At 41.8% G+C, this 16,185-nt stretch overlaps 1 protein-coding gene across 5 annotated transcripts in view; it reads left to right on the forward strand.

Annotated features, from left to right (window-relative positions):
* Positions 1-16,185, forward strand: part of LOC136835604 (uncharacterized) — an 89,474-nt gene that overhangs the window by 44,561 nt on the left and 28,728 nt on the right. For all 5 annotated transcript variants that reach the window (XM_067099338.1, XM_067099341.1, XM_067099337.1 and 2 more), the window contains exon 8: positions 16,003-16,173. In XM_067099338.1, coding sequence (XP_066955439.1) covers positions 16,003-16,173 — 171 coding nt within the window. The remainder of the gene's footprint in view (positions 1-16,002; positions 16,174-16,185) is intronic.

Here is a 16,185-nt window from a genome sequence, read left to right on the forward strand (position 1 = left end):
CTCGCATGCCTGTTGTAGCCTCGAAACGCCCCTTGGCTTTCAAACGAAGCGTTGAAGGCTGGGGACGCTACGAAGGCTGGCGGAGCAGGGGTTTGCTGAGCCGGCTGCATCAGTACGAACTGCTGCTGAGGCTGAGCTTTGGATGTGGAAGGCTGTCCGATCTGAGAGACCGGTACAGCTTGAAGCATAGTTTGAGCCTGGGGTTTCCTATATCTCCTGAACCTCTTCCTTTCTCTGGATTGAGGTCCGGAGGTCTCGGTGGATTTCCTTTTAAAAGGGAGACCCCAGCGGGAGCGAAGACTTTGATTTGCTCTGGTTGCCTCCGCCAGAACATTATTGACCTCATCCTCAGGGAAGATGTTAGGTCCCCAGACAGAACTCTTCATGAGTCTATTGGGCTCATGTCTGATAGTGGCGTCTGTGAAGATATGCTTCCGGCAGTTTTGTCTCGCCACTACAAAGTCATAAAGGTCCGATTGAAATGACGCTAACAGTGATTTCGTCAAGACCTGGAACAGAGGTTCGTCAGCGTAAGTTAACGCTGTTACCTCTGCAATGGTGATGGAATGCAGGGAGCAACTCAACCTGCACTTAGCCTCAAACTCCGCCTTCAGAAGGGCCTCCGGAATCTTGGGAAGCTGTTCACTGAACAAGGTGGAGGCACACTCAGGGTCGAGTTTACCCACCGTGAACGTAGCCGGAGCTTCCGACCAATATTCCGAATCCGCGGGGAAAAGAAGGGAGGTGGGATCTGTCTCCCAGAGTTGAGGCAGCGGTTTGACCTCTATTCCCGCCTGGATAGTCAATACTGCGACCTTAGTTGTGCAGGGGGTAGGGATGGAGTCACCTACCGAGAACATTGTAAAACTCCCCTTAAAGGGAGTAAGCTTTGTATTCTCGCACTCCCAGTCAGGGCGGATTGGGCTTGGTCCCTGGGAAAGATAACTGTTTCCTTTGGGACCTTGTCTGATCTAATCCAGGCTTCCTCTGTTAGCCTGGCATAGCCTGGGTAGGGAGGCACCAGGTCGGGTGGAAAGAACTCCAGTTCTTCCAGACAACGAGTGCCCAAGCCCTCGATGGTCAGGGTATCATTATGCAGGGGCGTGAAGAGCCAGCCGCCACGGGTTCCCCCTATCAAAGGGGGCCAGTCTGGAGGCATCCGAACAACATGAGACTGCTGTACTGCTCCGGATTGGATAAATCCGAGAGCAAGCTTTCCTGGGCCTGCATCCTTTGTGCCAATGACAGCACTGACTGACCAGAGGTCTCAAGCTTGAAGCAAGCTGGGAAGAAAGGTCATGAATCCTAGCTTCAACCCTAGAGTCTAACTTCTGCATCAGAAGTTCGGCAAAGGCCTCAGGGTCAAAGTTAGGCTGTGGAGGTTTAGCCTTGGACACCCTGGATCTCGACCCTTTGGACGGGGGAGTAGCCTTACTAGAGGACGCCACTGGTTTAAGAGCCAGTGACGACCTTAAGGGAGCTGGCGGATTAGACCTTTTGAGGTCTAGAGGACTTTGGTAAGTCCTTTTTCAAGGATTTCACCTAGGGGACAACAGACCTAGATCTGTCCTCAAGGATAGTTGGTTTAGGGAAACCCTTGAAAGGAAGAAGAAGAAGGAGAACCAAAAAGGGGACTACCAAAACTCTCTCCCCCTGCCTCACTTACCACCTTACCTTCTACCTGGTGGTCCAAGTCCACACTCATCGGCTTTAGGTGGATGTTGATGGCCGCCACCTCTCCGCACAGGTTGTCTTCTTGGGAGGGTTGCGTCTCTTCCCAGATCCTCTCGATGATAGGGGCGGCCAATTCCGCCGGCATTGCAGCAGAGATCCGGGCTCCGGGGTAGAGGAGAATGCAAATCTCCTCCGACAGGACGTAAGGTTTGCCAGACGCAATGTTCCTCCCAAACCCACCGACCCAAATCTTCAGGGTCGACAGCGAAGAGTCACGGATGATTCAGTCAGACTGTAAGAAAGGGCAGGATTTACTGAGAATATTCTCCAATTACTTGTATATGTCTATATAAGTCATTAAAGTCAAAAAGAGACTAAAGGTTAGCGGTCTCTTAAAACTTACCGACTCATCCACCACTAACTCGTACAGAGCGTAGCAGACTTCACAGCCATCCGGGTGCCAAACGACCAGGTCCCCAACGTGGACCGAGCAGCTGGAGTGCGACCGGCACGCCTCGTGTCCACAGGGTTGTTGGAGAACCGCTGTGCACCCTGGCTCCTGACAGCGTACCATCTGTAAGTGGAATGGCGGTACATGAGTAACGTCAAGGCAAGGCCCGCCGGAGTAGGTCCGGCGGTAATAGGCTACCTTAACCCTTAAACACCTGTTGGACGTTTTAAACGTCGTCAAAAATTGTCAGTCGAATGCCGAGTGGATGTTGCAAACGTCGACTGAAAATGCTTTTTTTAAATATTCGCGGAAAAATAATTATAGGCCTAGTTTGCGGAAGATTTCAAATTACACGCCTTGGCGGATGCTGGGAGTTCACGGATCCAGGTGTTGTGTTGTTTTTGAGCATCACCCAGACGCGCATGCGCGAATTCCCTCCTACTCACGCCAGATAGCATCAGCGTCGGACCTTGCGGGAGCGATATTTTGACGCAGACGTGTTTTGCAGAACTTTGGCGAGTGTTTGCGTATTCGTGCTGCAACAGGACGTTTGTAGATATGTCACAAAGGCGTCAGGACCGTGAAAGGCGTATACTGCCTGTGGGAAGTGAGCGTGTGAGGCGAGTGTTAGACTGGGATGCTGGAGAAGGACCCAGCAACCAAAGTGAATTTTAACATTCGGTCAACTTTGACTCGACCAAAATGATCGAAAAACGCATCCGTAAGCCATAATTATTACATTCAAGTAACAATCAATCATTTACCTTCATTTTGCAACAAACGGAAAGTCTCTAGCACAGTATTTAGAATTTTGGTGAATTTTTGAAAAAAAAATTTTCCTCCGCTCCGCACGCGCGAACTCCGCTGAAAATCCTGTCATTTCTTGCGTCAGATTGCCGTAATTTTTTCGCCGTTTCATATTATTCGTTCCATAAAGTGTTATACATCAAAATGTGCGCAATTTCATGTAGAATACAACAAAAAATATATCATTCCTTTAGCTCTTCACAGTGTTTTAATATTTACATCGAAATCACGATAACTGACAAAATTTTAACATTCGGTCAACTTTGACTTGACCGAAATGATCGAAAAACGCATCCGTAAGCCGTAATTATTACATTCGAGTAACAATCAATCATTTACCTTCATTTTGCAACAAACGGAAAGTCTCTAGCACAATATTTAGAATTTTGGTGAATTTTTGAAAAAAAAATTTTCCTTCGCTCCGCGCGCACGGACTCCGCTGAAAATCCTGTCATTTCTTGCGTCAGATTGCCGTAATTTTTTCGTTGTTTCATATTATTCGTTACATAAAGTGTTATACATCAAAATGTGCGCAATTTCATGTAGAATACAACCAAAAATATATCATTCCTTTAGCTCTTCACAGTTTTTTAATATTTACATCGAAATCACGATAACTGACAAAATTTTAACATTCGGTCAACTTTGACTCGACCAAAATGATCGAAAAACGCATCCGTAAGCCATAATTATCACATTCGAGTAACAATCAATCATTTACCTTCATTTTGCAACAAACGGAAAGTCGCTAGCACAATATTTAGAATTTTGGTGAATTTTTGAAAAAAAAAATTTTCCTTCGCTCCGCGCGCACGAACTCTGCTGAAAATCCTGTCATTTCTTGCGTCAGATTGCCGTAATTTTTTCCGTTGTTTGATATTATTCGTTACATAAAGTGTTATACATCAAAATGTGCGCAATTTCATGTAGAATACAACAAAAAATATATCATTCCTTTAGCTCTTCACAGTGTTTTAATATTTACATCGAAATCACGATAGCTGACAAAATTTTAACATTCTGTCAACTTTGATTCGACTGAAATGATCGAAAAACGCATCTGTAAGCCATAATTTTTACATTCGAGTAACAATCAATCATTTACCTTCATTTTGCAACAAACGGAAAGTCTCTAGCACATTATTTAGATTTTTGGTGAATTTTTGAAAAAAAAAAAAAATTTCCTTCGCTCCGCGCGATCATACTCCGCTGAAAATCCTGTCATTTCTTGCGTCAGCTTGCCGTAATTTTTTCCTTGTTTCATATTATTCGTTACATAAAGTGTTATACATCAAAATGTGCGCAATTTCATGTAGAATACAACAAAAAATGTCATTCCTTTAGCTCTTCACAGTTTTTTAATATTTTCGCCGAAATCACGATAACTGACAAAATTTTAACATTCGGTCAACTTTGATTCGACCGAAATGATCGAAAAGCGCATCCGTAAGCCATAATTATTACATCCGAGTAACAATCAATCATTTACCTTCATTTTGCAACAAACGGAAAGTCTCTAGCACAATATGTAGATTTTTGGTGAATTTTAAAAAAAAATTTTCCTTCGCTCCGCACGCGCGGACTCCGCTGAAAATCCTGTCATTTCTTGCGTCAGATTGCCGTAATTTTTTCGCCGTTTCATATTATTCGTTACATAAAATGTTATACATCAAAATGTGTGAAATTTTATGTAGAATACAACAAAAAATATGTCATTCCTTTAGCTCATCACAGTTTTTTAATATTTTCGCCGAAATCACGATAACTGACAAAATTTTAACATTCGGTCAACTTTGACTCGACCGAAATGATCGAAAAACGCATCCGTAAGCCATAATTATTACATTCGATTAACAATGAATCATTTACCTTCATTTTGGCACAATTGGAAAGTCTCTAGCACAATATGTAGATTTTTGGTGAATTTTTGAAGAAAAAAAAATTTTCCTTCGCTCCGCGCGTGCATACTCCGCTGAAAATCCTGTCATTTCTTGCGTCAGCTTGCCGTAATTTTTTCCTTGTTTCATATTATTCGTTACATAAATTGTTATACATCAAAATGTGCGCAATTTCATGTAGAATACAACAAAAAATATATCATTCCTTTAGCTCTTCACAGTTTTTATATTTACATCGAAATAACAATAAATAGAAAAAATCAACCTTCGTCAACTTTAACTCGATCGAAATGGTTCAAAAATTCAATTGTAAGCTAAAAAGCTTACAGCCTAGTAATATTCAATCAATTTCCTTCATTTTGGCACAATTGGAAAGTCTCTAGCACAATATTTTGATTTTTGGTGAATTTTGAAAAAAACTTTTTTTACGTCCATCACGTTACTTAATTCATGCATCATTTTGTGATAATATTTTCTTTGTGTTGCTTTAATCGTTTTACAATCTGTTATATACCAAAATCATCGCAATTTAGTGTACAATACAACTAAAAAAATTAACTCATTAGCTTCAACCGTTTTCCTTACAGCGATTTGTATACAATTATATACGTTTTTTTTTTTTCGCTGTCATATATTCCAATATTTATATATGATAATATTTTTTTATTTCTGATGGTTGCATACTAAACTTCAGGCAATGAGAAAAAAGGAGCCAAAAATGAACTCTTAATCTTGAAAACTAAGCGCGCTGTGATTTTTTTTAAAAAAATTTTTTTCCGCTTCGGAGCTACCTCTCGGAGGCCGCCGACATACGGGACACGTTTTTGAAAATAGGGCTTCGGCGTTAAAGGGTTAACATAGATTATGGGTGATGAAACATGCGCGTCATCAGGCAAAACCTGCCGGAATTGAATCCGGTAGTACAAGATTAATACACAGATTTATGGGTGATGAAACATGCGTGTCATCAGGTAAAACTCCCCGGAATTGAATCTGGTAGTACAGAATAATAAACAACAGGTTATGCTACAGAATGGCCAACTACCAATTATGTAAACATAAATACTCTAAGATAGTCTGGCGCTATGGTACTCCGCTGTGATTTGCCACGGAAATCTCTTTATGTCACATATTATGGAAACTGCGTAAAGTGGCGGAAAGGAGTGTTTGCATATGGCCCAACTCTCAATCGCCCAGGGCGGGAACCACATAGTGGAAAGCGCCAACTAACCGAAAACCATAACCACCGGAGTGGTAACATGAACGATAACAACGAAAGATCCGACTAACCTGGCGGAGACTGAACCTAGCTGAACTCATGATTGCATCCCTGGGACAGTGTTCAATGCTCCAGCTATAACTGTGGAAAGCGAGCAAACGAAACACTGCCTGATAAGGGAAAGGTAGCAGAGTGGCGGAAACCTGGCGAACGGCGACCAGACGGGTGGGTAGCACCCTCTAGAAGCCGAATGAAAACTCCCCACGGGGTGCCGAACGCAAGCGATCAGTTTCCCTCTGCTAGGAAGATGCCTAGGTCACTCGCCAAAAGCTAACTGATCAGGTAAAGAAGGACTAGGCTACATACACGAAATAATCTGTGCAACCTTCGATCCCAGCCTACCCTCCAAAACCAAAACTTTTTGGCTTGGTCAGGAAGGCCAGAATGAGCACTACAGGTGGGGGGGGGAGAGGAACCTCGCATAACCTAGCCACACCCTCCAAAACCGACAGCCTGGTCAGGTGGAAGACTATGAATTGAGGAGACCCTTCACTATTCTAACCTCACCCTCCAAAACCTCACGGCCTGGTCAGGTGGGCTAAGGGGGAAGAGCAACTCCCTCACCAGCCTAACCTCACCTTCCAAAACCTAACGGCCTGGTCAGGTGGGCCAAGAGAGAACGAGGAACTCCCTCACAAACCTAACATCTCCCTCCAAAACCTCAAAATGGCCTGGTCAGGTGAGCTAGGTAGCATGAGTATCGTGTAAATGCGCCTATCCTGTCCAGCCTAACTCTCCGAAACCGACTACGGCACGGTCGAGTAGGCTAGGCTAGCTAGGATATACCTAATCGAATAAAACTACCTGACGTCAAGAGTACTAACATAAAAAAAGTGGACCATTCGATGTGAGAAGTTTAAAATCATATATACTTGAAAATATATACTTATAAATACATAAATGACTCAGCGGCAGAGAGGGCCAAACAACAACCGTTATGCGGGAAGCGGGGATACCCAAGATGGCCGCCTCTGACGCCGAATCACATATAAAACTAATCCAAGAATAGACATGTCATCCATCCTTGTACACATCAGTTATGATCATGAGCATAACAATACCACCATCGAGAAGGTACCAACTCGCTGGTGGAGGAAGGAAACCATGGGATAAGGGAGAAATTTATGATCAGAAAAAGGGAGGGGAATACCTCCATCCCTAGCATAGATCAGTCAGATACGGGCTCCCTAGCCTCCTACCAGCGAAATGGTAATTTCTACAAATAAGGCTCCAAATGGAATGGAGCATTAATAAAAACTAGCAGAAACTTCCTGCTAATAACATGCGAAGACTGAGGGTCAAGCATGGCAGAGGCAGACACAGCCCACACCCAGCTGCGTAGCACTATTTACCTGGTAAACAATATACAAACAGACAAATAATATGCCTCTGTAATAAAAAACCAAAAGGAAATGGTACTCAACTTAGATGGTGGGAATTCTTGGTGGGAAGACATGTCGTAATCAGCAAAAAACCAAAACACAACACCAAGGAAAAACACGGTGTGTACAGAAAGGCGTGCTATAGAGGGATGAATGAATTTGTTTGTATTTAGCATTTCCCAACGTTTTGTGTGAGAGAGAGAGAGAGAGCGAGTGTAATTGTCGTTGTGAGTGGTTCGGTTGTTGGAGTCGTTTACGGCGCTGTCTGTCTGTGGAAATGTTAGGTAGATTTCGGTTTTGGGAGAGTCTTGGTAGTTGAGGTCCAACCTTGAAAGTGGACGGGCAGTTCAAAATTTTTTTGGTCTGGGTTTTTTGTACCAACATTGATGGTGCATGTGGCTCTTCTTTTTTGTTCATTGTTGGTGGAGGGTCTGTTTGAAATTTTGTTTTGTGGTTTTGTGTGCTGTGATTGGCGACCGTGGACCTTTGGTCCGTCTCCAGCAACCGAAGATCAGGGTGAGTGTTGTGTATTGTTTTGTTTGTGGGTTTGAATTCCGCCACAGTGCTAAATTGGAATGTTTATAAGATGGCGGCCGGGTTGGTGGTTGGCTGGGTGCGGAGGATGAGGTTTAGAACAGCCCCTCACTTTTCGGGGTTTTGAGATTGGAGAAGTCTATAAGGTCGGAGACCTGTGGTAGTGGCAACCACTCAACCCTTGTGCATAACGACACCATCTAATGGCGTTCGATCCAGGGATTGTAACCCTGGCATTATGGTTAGCTTTTTCTCTGGTATACTTAGCAATACTTATACCTAGAAATCAGTGCTAATGGACTATTTCACTGGGTGACACAGGTCGAGCCCAGAAATTACTTATAGTAGTTAGTAGCTGGAGCGTTGAACACTGTCCCGTGAAAGCAAATAGGAGTTACGATATGATAGAATTAGTTGTTTTAAAGGTACTTTATGTACAACGCCTGCTTGAGGCGGCGGAGTCTCCGCCGGACTAGTCGGGTCTCTTGTATGTTATCGTCCAATTAACCCTTAAACGCTTACTGGACGTATCATACGTCGACAAAAATTGTCTGTTGGGTGCCAAGTGGACGTACTGTACGTCGACTACAAAAAAATTCAACCTTCGGTCAACTTTGACTCGACATTCTAGTAATATTCAATCATTTACCTTCGTTTTGCAACAAATTGGAAGTCTCTAGCACAATATTTCGATCTATGGTGAATTTTTGAAAAAAACGTTTTCTTTACGCCTGCTCGCTAACTCGGCCAAAAATTTCAGAAATTCTTTCGTCATTTTGTCGTAAGTTTTGCAGTTTTATATTAGCCGTTACATAAAGTTTTATATATGAAAATGTGCGCAATTTCATGTAAAATACAGCAACATACAAACCCATGGTTGTAGCTTTTATCAGTTTGGAAATATTTTCATATAAACCATGATAACTGCCAAAATTTCAACCTTCGGTCAACTTTGACTCGACCGAAATGGTAAAAAAACGTAATTGTAAGCTAAAACTCTTACATTCTAATAATATTCAATCATTTACCTTCATTTTGCAACAAATTGAAAGTCTCTAGCACAATATTTCGATTTATGGTGAATTTTTGAAAAAAACTTTTTCCTTATGTCCGCGCCAGAAATTCTTTTGTCACGTTGTCGTAATGTTTGCACCGTTTTATATTAGTCGTTACATAAATTTTTATATATGGAAATGTGCACAATTTCATGTAAAATACAGCAACATACAACCCATGGTTGTAGCTTTTAACAGTTTTGAAATATTTTCATATAAATCACGATAACTACCAAAATTTCAACCTTCGGTCAACTTTAACTCGACCGAAATGGTAAAAAAACACAATTATAAGCTAAACCTCTTACATTCTAGTAATATTCAATCATGTACCTTCATTTTGCAACAAACTGGAAGTCTCTAGCACAATATTTCGATTTATGGTGAATTTTTGAAAAAAAAAACATTTTCCTTGCGTCCGCGCGGTAACTCAGCCGAACATCTCGGAAATTCTTTCGTTGCGTTGTCGTAATGTTTGCACCGTTTTATGTTAGTCGTTACATAAAGTTTCGTATATGAAAATGTGCGCAATTTCATGTACAATACAACAGAAAATAACTCATGGTTGTAGCTTTTATCAGTTTTGAAATATTTTCATATAAATCACAATAAATAGAAAAAATTATACTTTCGGTCAACTTTAACTCGACCAAATGGTCGAAAAACTGCAATTGTAAGCTAAAACACTTACAGTCTAGTAATATTCAATCAATTAGCTTCATTTTTCAACAAACGGGAAGTCTCTAGCACAATATTTCGATTTATGGTGAATTTTTGAAAAAAATTTTACGTCCATGATTTAAATTCATGCATCATTTTGTGATAATATTTTCTCTGTGTTGCTTTGATCGTTTTAAAATTTGTTATATACCAAAATCATCACAATTTAGTGTAAAATACAACTAAAAAAAATTAACTCATTAGCTTTAACCGTTTTGCTCACATCGCGATTTGTATAAAATTATATATGAAAAAATTTTTTTGTGCTGTCATATATTTCAATATTTATATATGATAATGATAGTTTTTTCATTTCTGATGGTTGCATACTAAACTTCAGGCAATGACAAATTGAGAGATGGGCTATATGCGAACACTCTATTTCTCTCATATTACGCCGATTCCATAATTATGTGACAATGAGATTTCAGTGACAAGTCACGGCGGAGTAACATAGAGTACTTGTTTATAACACAAATATTAGTTAGTTAACCCTTAAACGCTTAATGGACGTACCATACGTCGACTAAAATTGTCTGTCATATGTCAAGTGGACGTACCTTACGTCGACTAGAAATGCTTTTTTTAAATATTCCCGGAAAAATAATTATAGGCCTAGTTTGCGGAAGGTTTCAAATCACGTGCCTTGAGGGATGCTGGGAGTTCACGGATCAAGCTGTTGTTTTGTTTATAAGCGTCACCCAGACGCGCATGCGCGAATTCCCTCCTTCTCGTACCAGATAGCATCAGCGTCGTACCTTGCGAGAGCGATTTTTTCACGCATCCGTGTTTTGCAGAACTTTGGCGAGTGTTTGCGTATTCGTGCTGCAACAGGACGTTTGCAGAGATGTCACAAAGCCGTCAGGACCGTGAAAGGCGCATACTGCCTGTCGGTAGTGAGTGTGTGAGACGAGTTTTAGACTGGGATGCTGGAGAAGGACCCAGCAGCCAAAGTGACCCAGCTTCTCAGCGCCGTGTTGTTCGCCCACATGTGACCGAATCCGACCAAGGACCACATCCCGTACCTTTTACGACCCCTAGGAAGCATCGGGGTGTCCTGAGTGGCATCCGAAAACATTTGGGAGGCCTCCAACAAAAGGACATAGATGAATACTTAGTCTGAGCTCGATCGAGAGCAGGTGGGAAGTCCTGATTTCGGTGGCAGCTGGTCATCCAGTAATGAGGACATCACGCCTGATGTCAGTGATGACGAGTATTTGCCCCCAATGTCCGTACAGGAGCCGAAGGGGGAAAGTGAATTAGAATTTAGTGGTTTTAGTGCGTATGAGGGAGAGTCTGAGGAGGAGGGGGAGGAGGAGGCCCAGATTGTGGCTGGTGGGGACGAGACCGAAAGTGATGGCGAAAGTGAAGGAGACGGCCCAGCTGGGAGTGTGGGAGTGCGAAGACGTGCCCGTGCACGTGGGCGAGCGCAGACCCGTAGAAGGTCGCAATGTCGCGGCAGCTCGGGTGAAGGCCGTTCGTCCGAAAGTGATGAGGGGTGGTTGGAGGACCCCACCCCACCTAACATGCACCCATTCACGGCAGTACCTGGACTGATCGTCCCTGTGCCTCTCACTACACTGGGGTTCATTCAGCTCTTCCTGACTCGGGAATTGCTGGAATTCCTTGTTGCGGAGACGGCAGATTACGCTCGGTACTGCCGTGAGGAACTACAGTCGACGTTGTCGTATCGCTGGCGGGGCTGCAACCTCACGGACATGGCGCATTTTTTGGGGCTCCACATTTTTTTTGGGATGATGCCTGCTGCCGACGTCAGGCAATATTGGAGGCGGAATTTTTTTTTAAGTACGCCCAATGTGCCTGGCATTATTCCCCATGATAGTTTCCTGGCGATGGACAGGTATTTCAATGCCTTCAACCGAAGGGCTATACCCCAGAATAACCCCGACCGCCTCATCTTAGTCCGCCCAGTGTTGGAGTACATTCGCAAACGGTGCCAGACTCGCGTGGTTCCTTCCAAGAACCTTTCTTTGGATGAGGGTATGATGCCATACAAAGGGCGTCTTAAGTATAAAAGTGTACAACCCCAAGAAGCCAAAGAAATATGGTGTAAAGTTATTTTTCATTACGGAAGCCAACACTGGATACGTCGTGGACTTCTTGGTGTATTCTGGGGTCTTCTCCACGCTGCGTGACACTGTCTTTGGTCTTGTGGATCATTTCCGTAACCAGGGATACCACCTGTTTATGGATAATTATTATAACTCTGTATCCCTGGCCCAGGAACTGTATGAAGCAGGTGTGCACGTCAGTGGTACCCTTCGGTTGGTGCGTGGGGCCCCGAATGTCCTCGAGGTTTGCTAGCCAGCCGCAACATCTGGCAAGAGGAGAGACAGAGTGGCAGCGGAAGGGAGATGTCTTCGTCATCTGTTGGAAAGGGGTCCGACTCGTGCCCATGATTACGAGGAGTCATGAGCCCATCCAAGAAGAGGTCATTCAGCGGAAGAAGACACGTCGGCAGGGCCGAGTTACATATGAGGAGTTTCGTGTCCAGCGCCCTACTGTCATCGGGCACTACAACAGGCACATGGGAGGAGTTGATCTCTTTGATCAACTCATCCAGTATTATCCCTTCACCAGGAGAACCAGGAGGTGGACACAGAAGCTCGTCAAATACCTCCTTCAGTTGGCCCTCCAGAATGCCTACATCCTTTACTGTGGGTATAATTGGACGCCGGGAGGTTGACCCACATCCAGTTTCTTGAGGTGGCTGGGAATGCCCTCATAAACTTCAACCCAGAGGAGTGGCCTTCCAACGCCGCCCCCCTGCCCCGAGCTCCAGCTCTGCCCCAAGAGGAAAGGGCAGATGTCGCTAGGAGGGCCAGCCTCAGAATTCCTGCTACTGCCGACGCCGCCCTTGGTGATGCCGCCGCCCTGGATGATGCCGCTGCCCCTGGTGATGCTGCCGCCCTCCCTCGCATTCCAGTGTCCCGTCGGGTAGTCGACGTTGTGTGTCGGCTGCAGGCAGGAGATCACACACTGGAGCTCAGAGAAGGGCGTAAACAGAAACGGTGCCGGGTGTGCCATATGAATGGCAGAAGGAGAGACACCCGGTACGTCTGTCGCACCTGCAAGGTAGCACTTTGCAGGTTCGAGGAGTGTAACCGTACCACACTGCGGTTATATATTGGAGTGCGCCTACCCGAGCGACACCGGAGGGCACAGCGAGCCGCCGAAGTGCGGCCCATCAGCAGTAAGGGCGCGCGTCTCCCTCCTCCGCTTGTGCCTCGTCATGTTGGGAGGAAAAAAATGCAAGACTCTTCAATGGAGGAGGGAGAAAACAAGAACAGAACAAAGTGTCAGGATTACCAGTGAGTATTCTGCATTGAATTTATTTTTAGTTTTATATTTTACAAGTTTTTATATATCTGTATTCATTGGTGGTATGTTGTATATTATTTTGTTTTATGCAAAAACAAAGTTTTTCACAACCATTCCTTTTTAGTTATGTATTAAAAAACAATATAATATTATATATGTATGTATGAATGTATATATATATATATATATATATATATATATATATATATATATATATATATATATATATATATATATATATATATATATATATATATATATATATATATTGATTTATTTATTTACTTGGGTCTTTTTTGGGTAAGCAAAAAATCTAATATTCTGGTGATATTCAATCCTTTACCTTCATTTTGTAACAAACGGAAAGTCTCTAGCACAATATTTCGATTTATGGTGAATTTTTGAAAAAAACTTTTCCTTCCCTCCGCTGGGAAAATCCACCAAAATGTCAGCATTTCTTGAGTTACCTTGTCGTAATTTTCGCGCCGTTTTATATTATTCATTACATAAAGTATTATACATCAAAATGTGCGCAATTTCATGTAGAATACAACAAAAAATAAATCATTCTTTTAGCTCTTAACAGTTTTGAAATATTTTCATTTAAATCACGATAACTGACAAAATTTTAACATTTGGTCAACTTTGACTCGACCGGAATGCTCGAAAAACGCAAGCGTAGGCCAAAATTCTTACATTCTAGTAACAATCAATCCTTTACCTTCATTTTTCAACAAACAGAAAGTCTCTAGGACAATATTTCGATTTATGGTGAATTTTTTAAAAAAGCTTTTTCCTTCGCTCCGCGGAGGAAATCCACTGAAAATGTCAGCATTTCTTGAGTCACCTTGTCGTAATTTTCGCGCCATTTTATATTGTTCGTTACATAAAGTATTATACATCAAAATGTGCGCAATTTCATGTAGAATGCAACAAAAAATAAATAATTCTTTTAGCTCTTAACAGTTTTGAAATATTTTCATTTAAATCACGATAACTGACAAAATTTTAACATTCGGTCAACTTTGACTCGACCGAAATGCTCAAGAAACGCAATCGTAGGCCAAAATTCTTACATTCTAGTAACAATCAATCATTTACCTTTATTCTGCAACAAACGGAAAGTCTCTAGCACAATATTTCGATTTTTGGTGAGTTTTTGAAAAAAAAACGTTCCTTCGCTCCGCGTGCGCGAACTCCGCTGAAAATCCTGGCATTTCTTGAGTCACCTTGCCGTAATTTTTTCGCCGTTATATATTATATGTTACATAAAGTGTTATACATCAAAATGCGCGCAATTTCATGTAGAATACAACAAAAAATAAATCATTCTTTTAGCTCTTAACAGTTTTGTAATATTTTCATTTAAATCACTATAACTGACAAAATTTTAACATTCGGTCAACTTTGACTCAACAGAAATGCTCGAGAAACGCAATCGTAGGCCAAAATTCTTACATTCTAGTAACAGTCAATCATTTACCTTTATTCTGCAACAAACGGAAAGTCTCTAGCACAATATTTCGATTTATGGTGAATTTTTGAAAAAAACTTTTTGCTTCGCTCCGCGTGCGCGGACTCCGCTGAAAATCCTGTCATTTCTTGAGTCAGCTTGTCGTAATTTTTTCGCCATTTTATATTATTCGTTACATAAATTGTTATATATCAAAATGTGCACAATTTCATGTAGAATACAACAAAAAATAATTCTTTTAGCTCATAACAATTTTGAAATATTTTCATTTAAAGCACGATAACTGACAAAATTTTAACATTCAGTCAACTTTGACTCGACCGAAATGCTCGAGAAACGCAATCGTAGGCCAAAATTCTTACATTCTAGTAACAATCAATCATTTACCTTTATTCTGCAACAAACGGAAAGTGTGTAGCACAATATTTCGATTTATGGTGAATTTTTGAAAAAAACCTTTTGCTTCGCTCCCCGCACGCAGACTCCGCTGAAAATCCTGTCATTTCTTGAGTCAACTTGTCGTAATTTTTTCGCCGTTTTATATTATTCTTTACATAAAGTGTTATACATCAAAATGTGCGCAATTTCATGTAGAATACAACAAAAAATAAATAATTCTTTTAGCTCTTAAGTTTTGAAATATTTTCATATAAATAACGATAAATAGAAAAAAATCAACCTTCGGTCAACTTTAACTCAATCGAAATGGTAAAAAAATGCAATTGTAAGCTAAAAAACCTACAGTCTAGTAATATTCAATCAATTTCCTTCATTTTGAAACAATTGGAAAGCCTCTAGCACAATATTTCGATTTATGGTGAAGTTTTTAAAAAAAACTTTTTTTTTACGTCCGCACGTTACGAATTCATGCATTATTTTGTGATAATATTTTCTCTGTGTTGCTTTAATCGTTTTACAATCTGTTATATGCCAAAATCATCATAATTTAGTGTACAATACAGCTAAAAAAAATTAACGCATTAGCTTTAACCGTTTTGCTTACAGCGCGATTTGTATACAATTATACACGAGTTTTTTTTCGCTGTCATATATTCCAATATTTATATATGATAATGATATTTTTTTTTCATTTCTGATGATTGCATACTAAATTCCAGGCAATGAGAAAAAAAAGGAGCCAAAAATGAACTCTTAATCTTAAAAACTAAGCACGCTGTGATTTTTTTAAAAATACTTTTTTTCCGCTTCGGCGCTAGCTCCCGGAGGCTGCCGGCATACGGGAGACGTTTTTCTAAAAAGGGCTTCGGCGTTTAAGGGTTAACCATTCCGTAGCATAAATCTATGTTAAAATAGACTTTTGCTGCCGGACTCAGTTCCGGCAGGTCCTGCCTTGATGATACTCAAGTAACATCATTCCACTTACAGATAGTACGTTGTCAGGAGACAGGTTGCACGGCCGTCCTCCAACAACCCTGCGGACACGAGGTGTGCCACTCGCACTCCGCCTGCGCAGTGCAAGTTGGAGACCTGGTTGTTTGGCACCCGGACGGCTGTGAGATTTGTTACGCTCTTTACAAGCTGGTAACAGATGTGTCGGTAAGTGACAAG

Source organism: Macrobrachium rosenbergii, chromosome 55 (genome assembly GCF_040412425.1).
Source record: "Macrobrachium rosenbergii isolate ZJJX-2024 chromosome 55, ASM4041242v1, whole genome shotgun sequence".
Taxonomy (NCBI): Eukaryota; Metazoa; Arthropoda; class Malacostraca; order Decapoda; family Palaemonidae; genus Macrobrachium; species Macrobrachium rosenbergii.